This window comes from Biomphalaria glabrata, chromosome 5, assembly GCF_947242115.1.
Source record: "Biomphalaria glabrata chromosome 5, xgBioGlab47.1, whole genome shotgun sequence".
Lineage (NCBI taxonomy): Eukaryota > Metazoa > Mollusca > Gastropoda > Planorbidae > Biomphalaria > Biomphalaria glabrata.
The window spans coordinates 29,283,752-29,303,203 of NC_074715.1; the positions used below are offsets into that span (position 1 = coordinate 29,283,752).

A 19,452-nucleotide genomic window follows, 5' to 3' on the forward strand; every position below is an offset into this window, starting at 1 on the left:
AGTGTCCAGTTTTTAAATCTAGCAGTCCACACCATTTCCATCCCGTGTGGGCTAACTGTAGTGTCCAGTTTTTAAATCTAGCAGTCCACATTCTTAGTCATCCTAATACCAACAGGAAACCAGTGCACCGGAAACTGACCTTGAGTCAATATGGACATATTTTTATGTGCAGGACTGCAAGGACTACTGCGCACTGACCTATTTCTATACCACGGTAGGTACAGCAGAAGTCAAGCAGTGCGACCCCCACCCACACACGTACAGCAACCACTTTAACAAAACACCACCTTACCACTTTAACAAAACACCACCTTAGACACACACACACGCACACACACACACACACGCGTGTTTCACCCCCCCCCCCCCAAACACACACACACTTGTGCAATTGTACTTATATCATCGGCATCAATAGTTCCACTCAAGTTCATTCAAATCAAAACAACATAAATCTAGGTATAAAAACACATATACAAAAAAGGCTTTTACGTTATACGCTAGGTGGTGGATTTAGCTTCATTGAAATTTAAGGAAAATGTATAAAGAGTAATGTTTTAACAGAAAACTTTAAAAAAAAAAAAAAAAAAGAAATGTTTAAATAGAAGTTGTAAATAGATCTAGTAGAAAATCCCAAGCAAAAAAAAACTGATCTGTATTCCCCCGAGGCTTTCCATAATTTGTTGCAGTTTCCAAGGTTGTCCAGATATCAACACAGATTTGTTGTTGTTGTCGTTGAGATGTCAAATGAAGGGGCTAGGACGTGTGTGTGTGTGGTGATTACTCAGAGACGGGCATCGGATACACCACAACCTGCCATTAAATCAAAAGGTCTTTTAAAAAATTAACATATTTAATATTTTTGTGCAAATAATTTTTAATTAACCTTTGGAAAAAATACTGTACGCCATAAACCAATGTTGACTGTAAATAAACTGGATGACAGTCAAGCCACGCTGCCATATGGAAACAAACCACTCCTTCGTTATTAGTAGTAACTATAGGATTAGATAGTGTATGGTTGACACTCAGGAGCTGTTAGAGAATTGACGGATGCACTACTGCAAGTATTGACATGCAATGAAAAAAAAAAAAACTATTTAGTTGTTGTGGACGTGACCTCAGCTCAGGGGGAGGGGGCGAGAGAAGCGCTAGAAGGCTGATTCTATTTTTAGGCAAGACGTAAGCAGGCCTGGTAACCCTCCCCTCCCCCCATCCCCTGTTGGCAAGCCTCATTACGTTCAAGGTCGCTCGTTCTAATTATAGCCTGTGACAGGTTAGGTAACTCAGTAGACACAAGAGTTATGTTCTCTTGATGGCCCAATTTATGTAACAGTAGCACTCTTGGAAAACTTTTTAAAAAAAATCTTTTATTCGAAGTCTCCATTGAAAAAAACAGAGTAGATTATATAGATCAGTTCTTTCTGAATTGAGAAGTAGTTACTAGGTGGATATCTGCAAAGTAGTTTTTTTTTATTGTTTAAAATTATATGAAAAAGATATCAACACATGTTATGCCCGCCATGTCTACGGAGCTGTTCAGGTGCTGACAATAAATCGCATCAAAAGTGTTTTGTTTCAATGTTTGATGACCCTAGTCAATGTATTCTAAGTAGTTTTGTTAAGTGAATTGTTTTATTTTCGTCTGACTGGGTAGTGACAGAAGTCTTTACAGCCACATCGTGTAAAGTGCATGTAAATACGCTGTACAAGTGGTAAACATTTAACTTCGTTGCTGTGTCTAAATGGTAAACATTTAACTTTAGTAGCACCTCGACTCTAGATGGTAAACATTTAACTTTAGTAGCACCTTGACTCTAGATGGTAAACATTTAACTTTAGTAGCACCTTGAATCTAGATGGTAAACATTTAACTTTAGTAGCACCTTGAATCTAGATGGTAAACATTTAACTTTAGTAGCACCTTGAATCTAGATGGTAAACATTTAACTTTAGTAGCACCTTGACTCTAGATGGTAAACACCCAATGTCGTCACAGTTCTGAGTAGAGATGATAACGAAGAAAATACATTCCACTTGGTTAGTTAACTAGGTTTAGGGTTAGATAGAGGAAGGCGATCATCACACTAGGTTTAGGGTTAGATAGAGGAAGGCGATCATCACACTAGGTTTAGGGTTAGATAGAGGAAGGCGATGATCACACTAGGTTTAGGGTTAGATAGAGGAAGGCGATCATCACACTAGGTTTAGGGTTAGATAGAGGAAGGCGATCATCACACTAGGTTTAGGGTTAGATAGAGGAAGGCGATGATCACACTAGGTTTAGGGTTAGATAGAGGAAGGCGATGATCACACTAGGTTTAGGGTTAGATAGAGGAAGGCGATCATCACACTAGGTTTAGGGTTAGATAGAGGAAGGCGATGATCAACGCTTAAGAAGGTAGTAGGACCACAGCAACCACTAACAAACAAACCAGGGTCTAAAGATAGGATTACTATCGCTCTCTCTCTCTCTCTCTCTCTCTCTCTGTCTGTCTCTCCCTTCTATTGAATAAAAAGATTTAATAAATTGTTGATATTATGAAATGTATTTCTCAAACCCCCAAAGCAGACGACCAAAACGACGGGTTGATGACGTAGACTCGTAGACGCAGATCTACAACGGCTAAGAGTTCAGGCATCAGTGTTTCCCAAACTTTTTCCTTCAGGGAACACTTCGCACATTCTGAGGTTGCAACAATTTGATGTTGTTTTTTTAGAGAGATTGATTGACGTGGTGGTCTACCAGTTCATTGTTCCAGTAGTTCGTGGAACACCTATTCCGGTCTCGAGGAACACCTATTCCGGTCTCGAGGAACACCTATTCCGGTCTCGAGGAACACCTATTCCGGTCTCGAGGAACACCTATTCCGGTCTCGAGGAACACCTATTCCGGTCTCGAGGAACACCTATTCCGGTCTCGAGGAACACCTATTCCGGTCTCGAGAAAACCTATTCCGGTCTCGATTAACACTAGGGTTCCGCGGAACACGATTTGGGTAACACTAAGGTTAGACGAAAAACCGTGGAGAGATCTGAATGGAAAGGTTATGTTGAAGCAGGCCACGGCACTCCATGGGCTGTAGTGCCACTTGGATATAGAAGCGCGTGGGTGTCAATTACAATCAAGGTCAAAAGAGTGTGCATGCATGAAGCGATATCAAATCGAACCTACTATTGCAATCATTTTATATTGAAATGCATATGACCCATGGGCGTAGCCGGGGGGGTTTGGGGTTCAAACCCCCCCCCAAATGAAATCCCCCCCCCCGCAGGGGGGGGGCGGAATTAAGTGACAGATTTTTGCTTTCATTTTGTTTATTTTAGGTGAGATTTTAATACTAAATCATCACTTACCACAGCACAGACGAGGGGGTTTTGAGTTAAAAATCCTCTACCAGAGGGTTTTGAGTTTAAAACCCCCTACCGGGGGGTTTTGAGATTTAAAAAACCCCTATCAGGGGGTTTTGAGATACAAATCCCTCTACCAGGGGGTTTTGAGTTTAAAACCCCCTACCAGGGGCTTTGAGTTTTAAACCCCCTACCAGAGGTTTTTGCAGTTAAATCCCCCTCTTGTATAAAACAAAACAAACAAATGCAAACAACAATCCCCAAATTCCAACAGCACAGTTAAGGAAGATTTCTATTTTAAACCCCCCTCCAAAATTTTCGATAAACCCCCACTTCAATATAAAAAAAAGCAAATTACACACTCAAAATTCTATGAGCGAAGCCAAAGGGGTTTTGAGTTTAATTTCTCCCCCCCCCTTTTCCAGTTGGGGTTTGAAGCTAAAAAGTACCTATTCAATATTTTAAAAAAAAGCAAATTACACACTATAAAATCTATGAGTGTAGCCAAAGGGGTTTTGAGTTTAAAACCCCCTGCCAGCGGGGTTTGAAGCTGAAAACTACCTCTTCAATATTTAAAAAAAAGCACATTACGCACTCAAAATGCTATCAGCGTAGCCAAAGGGGGTTTTGAGTTTAAATCCCCCTCCTCCAGATGGCTTTTTCTTTAAAGTTTAAAACCCCTCCAGACGGTTTTGAGTTTAAAATTCCCCTACAGAGCGTTTAGAGTTGGAAGCCTCTCTCTTCAATATTATTTTAAAGCAAACTACAGTCACCGAATTCTATGATCGTAGCTAAATGGGGTTTTCAATTAAAACCCTTCAACAGATGATTTTGACGAAAAAACTTTCCTTTTCGATATAAAATCTAAAACGAAATACAGGCATGTAATTCCAAGAACGTAGTCAAGAAAGATTACAAATTTCTACCAGTGGCTTGGGCTCCATTAATAAAGTGTGAATAGTCTTCTGCCGAAATTGAAAAACACTAAATGTGGCTCAACAAAGATGGCTAAGACAGATTTTAGGAGTCAATCATAGAGATCGGGTCTAAATCAAAGAAATCATATGCCGAACTGGGAGTCGAACCCTTAGTAAGGTTGTGACAGAGCGTCGCATGAGGTTTTGCGGGACATGTTCTCCGACAAAATGAATTACGCAAAATAAGAGTTGCGGAAACAGCTTGCCGGAAAATGCGCCGAACGGCGCGAGAGGGTCTAAGTCAGTAAGAATAGCACATTAGGTTTTTGAAATAAAACTTTTTAATAGCAAGATAATGCACTGTAGATACCTCAGAATATGTATTTTGTTGGCTTTCAATACCAGTAATAGTGCTCGCAGCGCTCCCCCAGACCCCCTTGCTTGCAAGGGCGGGGGGTCTACAAGTTTTCCACTAATTCCAGGAAGAATCTATTCTAGGGCACAATAAACGTCTTCCGAAAGAATGAAGGGTCAGAATGTAATAAAGATTAATTATGTACACACACACACACACATATATATAATTTTTTTCCTCGGCGGGGGGGGGGGGCGGTGGCTGTTCCCCCCCCCAAAAAAAAATCCTGGCTACGCCCATGCTTGAATATGACCCATAATGACCCATTGAATTAATTAGCAAATAGGAGTAATACGTTATTCTACAATATAACCTTGCGGTAGAAACCCAACCTAAACTCTAGTGCTCAAGTATATTGCTCAAGTATATTGAACACATTTCGTCAGTTAATTCCTTCCTACAACTAACATTGATACAAAACATCATGCTTGACATTTCACAACCTTCCTTCTGTCATTCATGCAATCATTCCTTCCGGTATGCACAATATCGTTTTCAAAGACCAGCGTACACACAGACACACACATCTCATTGTATCCTACAGCACACAGAACACCATCATACAACTTATCTTGTCTGTAACACATTCTGTCATTTGGTCTATAGCACCGTACTGTAGACACTCGACATATTTCTCACCATCGGGCAGATGACTTTCTACATTAGCAGCATCCTAGACATCAACATTCCTGACACCAGATGACACTTACTTTCTACATCAGCAGCATCCTAGACATCAACATTCCTGACATCAGATGACTTTCTACATCAGCAGCATCCTAGACATCAACATTCCTGACACCAGATTACTTTCTACATCAGCAGCATCCTAGACATCAACATTCCTGACACCAGATGACTTTCTACATCAGCAGCATCCTAGACATCAACATTCCTGACACCAGATTACTTTCTACATCAGCAGCATCCTAGACATCAACATTCCTGACACCAGATGTCACTTACTTTCTAAATCAGCAGCATCCTAGACATCAACATTCCTGACACCAGATGACACTTACTTTCTACATCAGCAGCATCCTAGACATCAACATTCCTGACACCAGATGACTTTCTACATCAGCAGCATCCTAGACATCAACATTCCTGACACCAGATGACTTTCTACATCAGCATCATCCTAGACATCAACGTTCCTGTACCAGATGACACTTACACTTACTTTCTACATCAGCAGCATCCTAGACATCAACATTCCTGACACCAGATGACACTTACTTTCTACATCAGCATCATCCTAGACATCAACATTCCTGACACCAGATGACACTTACTTTCTACATCAGCATCATCCTAGACATCAACATTTCTGACACGAGATGACACTTACTTTCTACATCAGCAGCATCCTAGACATCAACATTCCTGACATCAGATGACTTTCTACATCAGCAGCATCCTAGACATCAACATTCCTGACACCAGATGACACTTACTTTCTACATCAGCAGCATCCTAGACATCAACATTCCTGACACCAGATGACACTTACTTTCTACATCAGCAGCATCCTAGACATCAACATTCCTGACACCAGATGACACTTACTTTCTACATCAGCAGCATCCTAGACATCAACATTCCTGACACCAGATGACACTTACTTTCTACATCAGCAGCATCCTAGACATCAACATTCCTGACATCAGATGACACTTACTTTTTTCAGACAACATATTTTGGCAGCCACTTTAGTTTATGTTCAGGTTTATGTTTATGTTTAGGTTTATGTTTAAGCCAATTTAAAAAAAAAAAAATCTAGACAGATTAACTGGAATCTAGAGATCACATAACAAGAAAAGTTTCACGGAAATATGTCTCTGCCCTCACCCCTTCATTCCGACAATCCGTGGCCTTCCTTCTTGGGACATCACAGGCAACGTTTCTCTGTTGTCAATTGCCTCAACTTATCATTATTAGGCAAAGAAATGTCATTGTTTTAACAAACATCCTTAGGAAAAAAAAAAAAAAATCTGGGTGGTATGACAAAGCAGCTGGGTATAACTACTTCCCTATTTCTTCACACAGTGACGTAGAAAGCAGTTGCAATCAAAAGACATTTTTTTTAAATATAATTCACGATTCTCACGCTTTCGCCTTCTCCAGATCAGTGGGCATCTTATGTGCCGCCCAAGCCTCTCTATGAAGGCAAGAATATGTGCATTTGGGGCAACATTTTGAGTTCTTGCTAAGAGTCCTTTATTAATCCGACCATACTTTTGGCTCCATCAGGGCATCTATTTCAACCCTAACCCTTTCCCCATAAATATAAAAAATATATAATAAAATTATAATAAAAAATATGGTTTAAAATCGTTGATATGTAAATGTATTAACTGAACATAATAAATGGGTATAAGCATACTAAATGAGGTGCAACACGAAACTCCCTCAAACTCTTCCCGTACCCCTGATGGTCTACGTACCACACAGTGGGATAGACAATAAAATGTCTTTGTGCAGCACATTTGTAAGAACTAGCTTAATTGAGGTGACTTGAGTATACAAGTAAATTAGATGAGGTGCCCTGGCCTGCTGGAGTTAGGAAGAGTGTGTAAGAAATAATTGTGTGTCTGTTTAGGTCAGATGGTGTAGGTCTGCTAAGAGCATTTTAGTCATTTGTTTCAATGATATGTAATCACAATCTTTGTATTTAGAGTCGAACAAAATGTTCGCCTACTGAAGTGAAAGCAAAGTGAGTCAACAATTATTCTGCATTCATTCTACAAGTGGCCTAGATACATTGGCAACCCACATTTCAATCATGTAAAGAAGGTTTGCAAAAAATGAATTTAAAAAAGTAAAAAAATTCTCCATTGTAGGATATTCTTGTACATGTTTACAGCGAATGTGGCAAATTGCTAGTGATTGATAACTTTTTAATTGAAGTTGTTCAAAAGTGTGCCATGATTTCGTAAGTCTAATCTCATTGGCTGAATTACATTTCACCAGACGTCTTCCTAATTTGATGGATACCTTGATAACGAATTGATATACTGATGTTAACTAAATTGATGTAATCTAAACACCTTGCTAGACATTTATTATATAAAGTGTTGTGTTTTTTCAGTGTAATGAACTGGTATGAACATCTTAATGTATTTCTAATTGTTTAAAAACATAGGCGTAGCTGCCCGGGTAGGGGGAGTCAGCTCTAAACTTGAGAGTTCTCCTATTTGATCCTAATAATGATTTGAAAATAGGCATTTCTAGTAAGACCATCGACTGAATCTAAGTTAAGTTGAAATATTGATAAATATTGATAAAAACAAATGTACCTCACTTCACCCGCGCAAACCGCTGGTGTAATATCAATATATAGAACTGATTATATTAGACGAGCATTTAATTATAAAAAAAAAACTTTCTGCCGATGGCTATTACTATGTCGCTTTGATCTTTGCACCCGATAACCCAATGTTTGCCCTCACCTGACTCTTATGTTCAACTCTTCTAATAGGTGTCCTAGTTAGATGAAAATCAGCACATTTAATAGAGTTGATAGTTGGCAATAAAGTCATTCTTCGCTGAGTGTGTGTGGTCCGTGCATACATTGTCTTCCTACTCACACATCCATGTAGTCTGGGCATGCTTCACTGCATCCAGTGCTGGATTTACCTACAGGCAACACAGACTATATATATATAATAGAGCTTAGGCAGCCCATTGGCTTGGAGCGAGACCAGTCGTTGTACAAGGCCTGTCAACATAATGGCTCAACTAGCATCTATTCACAAAACGTGAACGCGGTAGTGGCTTATTGTCAGCAATGGCTGAGGGTTACTCTAGAGGTGGGGTGTGCCAATAGATTTTAAGGCATCAACTCATCTTAAACCGGCATTGTTTAAAAGTCTTTTGACAAAAAAAAAGGGAAGGTGCCGAGGAACTCGGTGTTCTGAGACAAAACTTGAAGGCGCCACCAATGGAGTGATGTGTCCTCGATCTCGTTTTGGACTATTTACCAACATTGTGACGACTACCTAATTTTAATGCACCACAAAACATTGAAGTAACAAACTCGACTAGCTTTCTTCTCTATGAATACAGCACTTTATTTCCTCTCTAGTTTCTACCTCACAACCTACACTAACAGCCTAGCCGCTCTACTGACTTCTGCATTCCTGACCTCTCGCTACCCGCTAGGCTGACCCATTCAACCGCTGGACAGGTACAGAACAGGGGCGTAACTTAAGGGTGACACTCATGCTCCGCGACATACACACACACACACACCAAGATCCTTTCACAACATTCCCCCCACCTTTCAGAAGCTGTTGGTACAACAGCACATCAAACTATCCTAAAACTAACATTTTAACTATCCTATGAAAGTGATTTATAAAATAGGAACACATTTCAGATAAAGTATGAATCACACAATAAAAGAGAATAAGGATACAAGACAAGATACGCATAAAAATTAAAGGACATAGAACATAAGGAAGCAATTCATGAAAGAGTAATAAGAAATAAATGTAATAATAAGAATTAGAATAATCATAATAACATCAATGAAATCAGCTCTTGACGACATTCATGTTTTTCGTTCAGAGCAACTTCCATTTGAATATGTGCGGGTCGTCCATGAAAGTTAATGCACATTGAAAATCCCCGTCAATGTTGTTATACACAATGTACCTATGTAGTCTTGAAGTTCAAGTTGGAAGTCATAGAGGTTTCATTTGTTGCTGTCTGGGTTATCAGGAGATACTGTTCAACAATAGTTAAAATGAAATTTGTTGTTGTTAAAGTCATTGTTTATATGTAGAGTTGTGTGTAAGTTGACATGGAATGATATAGCAAAATTAAGCAGTTACCTTTCCTCTTTATAAAAAAAAAAGTGAACTTTTATTTTATTTCTCCCACCCAGAGTTGAACATTCAGACACTTACCGTGGACATCATGAACTTATTTAGTTACACTTAGACTTTGGAGGGTGGAGAAGAACACGAACTTACCGTCCAGGGACTGTTCTAGACATTCCGCGACAATGTGTCCGCAATAACGTTTCCCTTGCCAGGCACCGGTACCACTTGAAACGTAAAGCCCTGAAGACTCAGAGCCCAACGTGTCAGTTTTGCACTGGTCATCTTCTTAGTATTTAATGCTATAAGAGGTGCATGGTCAGTGTGCAGAACAAATGGTGCCCCTGCTAAGTATTTGGAAAACTTATTGATGACCCAAACAATTGCCAAACATTCCCTTTCTATTACTGCATACCTTTTCTCTGTTTCCGACAGTTTTCTGCTGGAATATAATACTGGATGTAAATCACCATGTACTTCCTGCATAAGGCAGGCTCCTAAGCCAACGGATGAGGCATCAGTAAAAAGGGTGAAAGGCTTTGATACATCAGGCAATTTCAGAATAGGTTCCATCTGAAAGGCCTGTCTCAAGTTCTGCAAGGCCTGCTCACATTCATCATTCCATGTGAGCTTCTTGGATGTCCTGAGCTCTGTGTCTGTGTTTCTCCCGTAAGTCTTTGTTCTCGTTAAAGAAGTGATAGGTTCCAACAAAGACGCGAAATTTGGGATAAACTTCCTATAATAGTTGCAAAGACCTATCAAAGCTCGCACTTCTTTAAGTGATGTAGGCGTCTTCAGCTCTAAAATTTTCTGCACCGTTCCATGGACAGGTTTTAATTGACCTTTACCAACGACGTGCCCTAAAAATTGGATTTCGCCCATTCCAACCTCTGTCTTACTGGGTCTGGCCGTCAAACCATGCTGTCTCAATAACAATAGCAGGGATTGTATGCCCTCTACATGCTCCTCCCAACTGTTGTGGAATAAGCAGATGTCATCCAAATAAGCTACAACATCTGTACGACCCTCAAGCACTCTTCGAACTAGTTTGTTGAAGGTGGACGGTGCATTGGAGAGGCCAAAGCTCATGTAGTTCCAATGGTAGAGTCCAAACGGCGTGATGAAGGCGGTGAGTGGCTTCGCTCTTTCTGTAAGGGGTATCTGATAATATCCCCGAGACAAATCTAACTTGCTGAAAATTCTTGCTTGTGCTAACTTAACAAACAAATCTTCTGGATTTGGCATGGGTTCACAATCTGGCACTGTTACTTTGTTGAGGTGACGGTAATCTACGCATAATCTTATCTCGTCCTTATTTTTTTTTCTTACAATAATAATTGGTGCTGAGTAGGGTGAGTCCGATCTCTCGATGATTCCTTCTTCCAGTAGCTCATGTATTTCCTTTAGCACTGCATCTCTGTGATGTAATGGGATGTCATATGGCCGCAACTTAATCGGTTTTGTCGACGTTAACTTTATGTCATGTCTAATTGTCGTTGTTCTTCCTGGTGTAGGAGTTAATATGTCTTTAAAAGACTCTAACACCTCCAGTATTTTCATTCTAACTCCATGTGGTGCCGCTCCTATTTTGACATCATGCCAGTCTTCTTTTTCTCTTGGGAGTAGCGGTAATTCTGGACCTACGTCATCTCCATCATTTTCTTCACAAAGAAATGCACACGCTATTTGAGCTATGCCACTTGTCAATGCCGATTCAGTTGTACCATTGTCGTTGGCCAGTTCTAATTCGCAAGGTCGTAGGTGAAAATCACTAAGAATATTTGAGTGAAAAATTTTTCTTTTCCCTCTAATTTCAACTTCATAATCCACATTGGATATCCTTTTCGTGACTGCAAAAGGCCCTTGCCATGCTAGTTGCAATTTATTTGTTTTTGAAGGGAGAAGAACCCTAACTTGTTGCCCGGCTTTAAAAGGTCTTAATTTTCGACCTCTGTTGACTCTTTGTCTAACTAGTTCCCCCCTTTCTTCTAGGGCCGCTCTCGCTGCCTGACATGCAGTGACGATTCTGCTTCGGAGATCTATCACTTTCTCGTACGTGGTGCGGCTGTCGGGGTCAATGTTCTGTTTGTACACCAAAGTTTTCAGAATGTCTATAGGGCCCCTAGGCTTTGCTCCATATACTAGCTCAAAGGGTGAAAATCCTGTGGAAGTTTGCGGTATTTCTCGATACGCAAACAAAACGCAAGGAAGAAGTAGATCCCAGTTTTCTGGTTTCTCGGACGACACCTTACTCAGTATACTTTTGATTGTTCCATTCAGTCTTTCACAGACCCCATTGCTCTGAGGGCAATATGGTGAGGTAAATACTTGATGAATTCCTAGTGTGCCAGTTATTTGCTTGGTTAGTTCTGCTACGAACTGGGGTCCTCTGTCTGAGAGAATGGTATCTGGGAGCCCCGTTCTAGCGAACAACATAATCAATGCCGACGTGATATCATCAGCAGTTGTGGACTTCAGAGGAATAGCTTCTGGCCACCTGGTAGCGAGATCAACTACTGTGAGAATGTATCGATGGCCCCTGGCTGACATTGGGTTCATTGGTCCCACTATATCAATGGCTATTTTCTCAAAGGGTTTCTCCGCTAGATCTGTTCGCTGTAATGGAGCCTGTCTTGGTGGTCGTTTGTCTTTAAGCATACAAACCTGACATGACCTAACATAATTTGTTACATCCTTAGTCATATTGGGCCAGTAGAAGGCTGTCTGGATTCTTTGTTTTGTCTTTAATATACCCAAATGACCTGCGACTGACAAGTCATGGGCTTGATGCAAAATTTTGGGTCTATATTTTTGTGGCGCCACAAGCTGTATTAGCTCCCCCTTTGTATCTGTATATTTCCGTACCAACGTGTTGTTTTTTATCAGAAACGAATGTTCCGTTGTTTTCGACTTCACCACGGATTTCTCTTTGGCAAATTTAAATATTTTCTCTAGTGACGGATCGGACCTCTGCCCTTCTTGAAACTCCTCTGGCGACCACATTTGACTCTCACTATGAGACTCCCGAATCACACTGCCATTTTCTTCTAGAGACATATCTGTTGCGTTCTCCATTATGCCGTGGTCACTAATCAAAGTTTTTGCTTCAGTCTCCTCTCTCTGTCTTTGTCTAGCTTGTTGTCTGGTCTCCATTAATAGGACTTCTTCTCTGCACCATTTGTTGATTTCACCTTTTCCCAAATGTGGCATTCGTGAATGTATGTTACCTATGATCAAATCATATGGGCCATCTTTAAAAACTACAGCCATCACCTCTCCTTTCACATACGGTGTATTTACAATCACTTTAGCCACCGGCCAGCTGTACCTTTGTCCTCCAAAGACCTCAACCTGCTTCCAGGTCCCTGTATATTGGTCTTTCTCGACAAATGTATCTCTGACTGCGATTAGTGTTGCTCCCGTATCCCTGATAGTCAAGGCTCTCTTCTCTCCTACAAGCGTAGTGAAACAAGTAACTTCCCCATCACCCTTGTTAAGCACTGCAACATAGGCTCTGTTATTGTAATCTGATCTGTACCCCGCTTGTTGATGCAGGCCTCCTCTTCCTCCCCTATTTCTCTGTCGACTATTGTTACAGTTTCTGGCTATATGTCCGTACGTGCCACATTCAAAACAGCGCCTTGATTCTATAGTGGACAGACTCCTAGGCCTCATGCCATCATTCTGTTGCCTAAGTGTGGGTCGAGAACGCTGCCCCACTTGTATATTCGATACATTTCTAGTGGCAAATACAATGTCAGGTTGCTCAGTCTGGCAAGTTACTCGTTTGTCCGGATGAGCAGCCATATACCTTTGACACAGTTCTGTCAAACTTTTGAGATCTCGGGGTTGTCTTTCTTGTATAAATCCAAATAATTGTCCGTCACACAAAGTTAGTACTCTGTCTATTAAGAGGAACTCTTTGAGCTTACTAAAAGTTTTGTCTAGACCGGTCGCGTCAAACCATTTATCGAATGTCGTTGTCAGATCATTAACAAAAACTTTAAAATCCTGTCCGTCTTTGGGTTTCGTAGCGTAGTATCTTCGTCTGTAACCGTCTTCTGTAAAGTCGTAGAATTCCAGTAAAGTCTTTTTTAATGTCTTATAATCTTTCATGCCTGATTCAGTCAGGGTCTGACATGCATCTAGCCCTTTACCCCCTATTAATGTCAGTAGTTGCGGTCCCCAAAGTTCCTGTCGGGTGTCTGTGGATATCGCTATGGTCTCAAATCTACGTATATAAGAATCTAGGTTATCTATTTGTTCGTCAAATTTGGGAATTTTTTCAAATAGTCGGCTACTACGTCCTAGCATGTCCGTCTTATTTCTTTCTTCTCCTGGCATGTCTGTATTACTTCCCTCTTTACTTACTGTTTTTTCACTAGTTCCTTGTTGGCCTTTTAGTTTTTCTAAATTCAGTTTATGCTCATTTTCCAATTTAATTTTTTCTAACTGCTGCTTCCTATCCGCCTCTGCTTCTCTTTCTTTTCTATCCGCCTCTGCTTCTCTTTCTTTTCTTTCCGCCTCTGCTTCTCTTTCTTTTCTATCCGCCTCTGCTTCTCTTTCTTTTCTTTCCGCCTCTGCTTGCTTATCTTTCCTATCTGCCTCACGTTTTGCTCGTTCACTTTCCTGGTCTAGGCAATTCTGCACCCACTGGTCAAGCTCTGTTCCCGATAACCCTCTTCTCTCTCCCAACGCATAATATCTTTCTACTTTCTCAACTTCACTAATAGTTTTCTCCATGTCAACACCGCCAACACCTCAAAGCTAAAATAAAAATGATTGAACTAGTAACCTGGCAATGGAAATACTTACCCACTACAAGGGCTACAGCAATACGTCCTTTACACTACTCTACAGCTAATTGGGAGTTGATTTTTTTTTTGATGAAATAAGGCACGATAAAATAGGTACTGTCAAACTTTCATCCATATAGACACAGGGCAAAAATAAACAGATTTTATGTTAGCGATCTAGAAGATTAGAGTAAACAGAATGTATGCACAACCCTGTCACATCTAATATATAAGTATTTATGATCAAAAGAGAGTCTTGCGCTTGATACGACAATGCGCCCTTTACCCTAGGACACTCTCTACTGACAATAAACACACACTAGAACAAGCTATACAATAAAACAATCAACATCTACACATCATACATTAAAACTATTAGCTGAATGTTCAACTCAATACTCAAAACCCCCAAATATTAACGTTAATTTTGAAAACGAGGAAAGGTAAGCTACTTAGCTGCTGGATGTTTCAATGTTGCTGTCTCTCCTCCTTGAACACACACACACAGTTGTCAATGTGTCCGAGGAACTCACACTGGTCTAAATGGTTGCAGCTTGAATCTGTCTACGTTTCACCCACACGGAAATGGAAATATTGTCTTAGATGTCAGACACTGCTTTAGTTAAAGTGTCTTCTAGGTTGCATTGATGACGTCACTATGCAGTCCAATGGTAAACGATGTACGATGTACTACAATTGCAACTCTAAGAGGTAGACTAATGTAGACTAATGCTTTTCTCTGCTATATATCCTTGGAACTATACAGAACTCCTGCCACAAGATAGGCCTATTTCTAAGTCAGATACGTATGGATATGAGATACAGTGTATTCAAAGTACCGGTATTTCACACGCAGGTATCAAGACTTGCTAGACTGGGTGTGACAACTATCGGTGTAATAAAGCCAGATATTAATTCCTGGCGTGCCGAACAAGGCGACCGTTATACACTATAAATACCAACAGTGGACACTGTAGGGCTGGATCGAACTGCTGCTCCACCAAACATGTGACGACTACCTAATTTTAATGCACCACAAAACATTGAAGTAACAAACTCGACTAGCTTTCTTCTCTATGAATACAGCACTTTATTTCCTCTCTAGTTTCTACCTCACAACCTACACTAACAGCCTAGCCGCTCTACTGACTTCTGCATTCCTGACCTCTCGCTACCCGCTAGGCTGACCCATTCAACCGCTGGACAGGTACAGAACAGGGGCGTAACTTAAGGGTGACACTCATGCTCCGCGACATACACACACACACACACCAAGATCCTTTCACAACAAACATATCAATACATTTGTCCAGTTTTTACAAAGCTTAAATGAACTCACTTCATTATTCTGTCTGGTATAACTTTTGTAAGTTTTGTTTTCTCACTATCAATTCTCGGATCGAGAGGAAATTTTGCACAATTATTCATAGTCAATGACAACACATGAACCAATTAAAAAATTCGCAAGTTAATTAATCAATTAGTGGTAATTAACTAATTTAATTTCATTTTGAAAAAGGGAGTTAAAACTTGCAGTATTAAGAAATATTCCAATGTTCTCTCCGTTTTTTCCCCTTAGATAATCTTTGTTTTTATGATTGTTCTTTAATTTCTCTCCAGGTCCCAAACCTTTCTGCCATCTTTAAAACCTGGACATTATTCCCGGGAATCTAATGACCTAAATATAGACCTTCCAATGAGCAACACGGTAAATAACTAATACAAGGCACACAATACTAAACAGAAGATTGATTGGAAGCCTAGTTTGTTCTCCCCTTATCCAGGTCATTCCAGGTCACAACTTACAAACACAGAACGACTGATCTAGGCTCTGGCTCTTGTCGCTAGGGGAAAACCCAGACCACGAGCAAATGTACTGGATGAACCAAATAAATGCGTTCTGTTTTCTTTTTTTTTTTTTTTTTTAAATCTGCATCAAAATTTTGTCCTCTTGTCTGTAGTGTCGCCCTAATCACTTTGTGTGTCTGTCTGTCTGTCTGTCATACATTGAACATGAACTAAATTATTTTCAAGAAAAATATAGTCTTAAGTCATTTAAGTTTGTTTTTTTTTAATATAGAGAGAGGAAGACCAAAATAAATCTTAACATAAAGTATTTCAGGCTAATAATTGTATCATTAGATATAGCAGTATCAACTCTAAGACTAAAACTGCTTTATTGATCCTTATGAAGATTTGTTGTGATTACATAGACTTTTGTCTCATTTAAAGACAACACAACAGAAACATACACATAAATAGAACAGACACAGCATAAAGAGTTCATTGATCGACTACACACAGGCATCTTGGTCCTTTTCATGTTTCTTAATCAACGAGTGGCGGTGATAGAGTTCTGTATACGTGTGTGTGTGCTTTGATGGCACGGGAAGACATTAATTTACTTTGCATGGTTTAGAAAAACAAACCACTGATAATACGTTGGACAGATCGTTGGGTTCATTTGCCCAGCTCCAAGACACACACCAACCACTTAAAAAACATACATTTGTTTGTGCGTGAGTGTGTGTAATCCTCTTTTTGTTTTTATTGTGATGTACTAGTGTCAGTTGTCAACTCTCTCTGTCAGCTCTATCAATACATATGTAATATACTTGTGTCAGTTGTCAACTCTCTCTGTCAGCTCTATCAATACAGATGTAATATACTAGTGTCAGTTGTCAACTCTCTCTGTCAGCTCTATCAATACAGATGTAATATACTAGTGTCAGTTGTCAACTCTCTCTGTCAGCTCTATCAATACAGATGTAATATACTAGTGTCAGTTGTCAACTCTCTCTGTCAGCTCTATCAATACAGATGTAATATATTAGTGTCAGTTGTCAACTGTCTCTGTCAGCTCTATCAATACAGATGTAATATACTAGTGTCAGTTGTCAACTCTCTCTGTCAGCTCTATCAATACAGATGTAATATACTAGTGTCAGTTGTCAACTCTCTCTGTCAGCTCTATCAATACAGATATAATATACTAGTGTCAGTTGTCAACTCTCTCTGTCAGCTCTATCAATAGATTTTCATTTTTAAACGGTTTCAGCTTTTCGTCCAAAATCAGATTCAAGTCTGACTGACACACAAGAAAAAAGTAAAGAAATAAAAAACAAAAGTTTCGAATGAACTTTTCTGTAAGTTCGGAATAGAAAACTGAACATGTTTTGTATGTGTGGGGTGTGTAGTGGGAGACTGATGCTAATCTACGTGTAGTTTTGTGTCTTGACATTTTAATCCTTCGAGCTGTTGACTGGTCAAAAGCTAAAATGCACTGCATGCCACCGAATGCACCTACAAGGTCACGAAGTCACTGCTTACACCATGTCGGTGTATCAGTGGATCTTGACGAAGCTCAATAACATGTATTGGTGATCCTTGAGGCAGAACAGGATGTGGCTAGACCACACTGTGGAACATTTCAAAGACAATTTGGTTCTGCCACGAACTCAGAGGCGGCCCATGGACACGAAATATTCAAGACATATTCTTGACATTATGTCTTTAATAACGTGTGCCACAATTAGAGTCTAAAAAAAAATTGTGCGTGATATGAACATACAATAAGCCTTTTTAGCCTTTATACAAGAACTTTGATCATTAACTTCTGGACCTACATTAAAAGTAATATCATTCAGAAGTGCGATTTCTAAAAACGGGGCTCCATCATTTGAATGTTCAATAATGCCTATGAACTGTGCTAATAGAAAAGTGACAAATGAATTCAGCAGTTGATCAACCAAAGTTATTTGCTTTATGCTATGAAGCGGATACTCTATTGGTCACATCACCGCTCTCCAGTTTAAAAGATGTTTGGCTTTCTCTCCCCCTCTCCGTCCTATGTGTTTGGCGCTACACTCACTCACACAAACTCTTGGAAAGGGCGGGGGGGGGGGGGGGAGAGAGAATTTGTTGGAACTAAAGTAATGCCTTGTTTCCTGTTCCACTCCTGCGTAATTCCCCCCCCCCCCGTTACTACGAAGTCTCCGCTTAAGAGACTTGACACACACAAACACACTGTACCAAGGTACTTATGTCGTAATTACACTTCCTCTATAAACACTCACGCCTAATACATCACACACCTACACTGACATACACATACATACGCATTTATTCAGCTGAAGGTCGGATGACTTCATACTTTATGAGTTCACCATCCGTGAAAATATTTCCCGCCAAGCCCTCCCCTGGAGACGTTCAGAGACACGCGCCAGCTCTTTGCTTGCAATAGAATTGCGTTTTTTTTTTTTTTCAAAGCGGCGCACGCCGTAACCCTTACCCTCACCCGCAGTAAGGTCACTTGAGTGCACTCTGCAGCCCCTCCTTATATTTTCAGTACTACCCCATGTGGCACAACCTGGCAGTCCCTCCCAGAGCTGATCTAAATTGAAGCCATCTTACTGAGAACTCAATTGAAAACCCTTCCGACTCCCACAAAGATCAACTCCTTGTTCCAAAGTTTGCCACTCGTGTGCAGTTTTTGCTCAAATGTTTAATTCCCAAGACGTAGGAAGTTCATATTTCTAAAAGTTCATATTTCTCAAAGGCACTCCTTCGACCCCGCCCCTTTTCTATTTTTTTTTTATATTTTGAAGGAAGCAGGTAGATCAAAAAGTTGGATTCACAAAAAAATTGTAGAAGTGAGTTGTAGAAGTGAGTTGTAGAAGTGAGTTGTAGGAGTGAGTTGTAGAAGTGAGTTGTAGAAGTGAGTTGTAGAAGTGAGTTGTAAGAGAGAGTTGTAGAAGTGAGTTGTAGAAGTGAGTTGTAGGAGAGAGTTGTAGAAGTGAGTTGTAGAAGTGAGTTGTAGAAGTGAGTTGTAGGAGTGAGTTGTAGGAGTGAGTTGTAGAAGTGAGTTGTAGAAGTGAGTTGTAGGAGAGAGTTGTAGAAGTGAGTTGTAGAAGTGAGTTGTAGGAGTGAGTTGTAGAAGTGAGTTGTAGGAGTGAGTTGTAGAAGTGAGTTGTAGGAGTGAGTTGTAGAAGTGAGTTGTAGGAGTGAGTTGTAGAAGTGAGTTGTAGGAGTGAGTTGTAGAAGTAAGTTGTAGGAGTGAGTTGTAGAAGTGAGTTGTAGGAGAGAGTTGTAGGAGAGAGTTGTAGGAATGAGTTGTAGAAGTGAGTTGTAGAAGTGAGTTGTAGGAG

General features: G+C 40.1%; 1 protein-coding gene across 1 annotated transcript; it reads right to left on the minus strand.

Annotated features, from left to right (window-relative positions):
• Positions 1 to 9,677: 9,677 nt before the first annotated feature.
• Positions 9,678 to 13,853, minus strand: LOC106058286 (uncharacterized). The gene has a single exon (XM_013215678.2). It carries the CDS (start codon positions 13,851 to 13,853, stop codon positions 9,678 to 9,680), a length of 4,176 nt encoding a protein of 1,391 aa, XP_013071132.2.
• Positions 13,854 to 19,452: the final 5,599 nt, after the last annotated feature.

Bases quoted from the DNA above. Each gene is read 5' to 3' on its own strand.
- LOC106058286 (XM_013215678.2), bottom strand. From the start codon at position 13,853: ATGCCAGGAGAAGAAAGAAATAAGACGGACATGCTAGGACGTAGTAGC.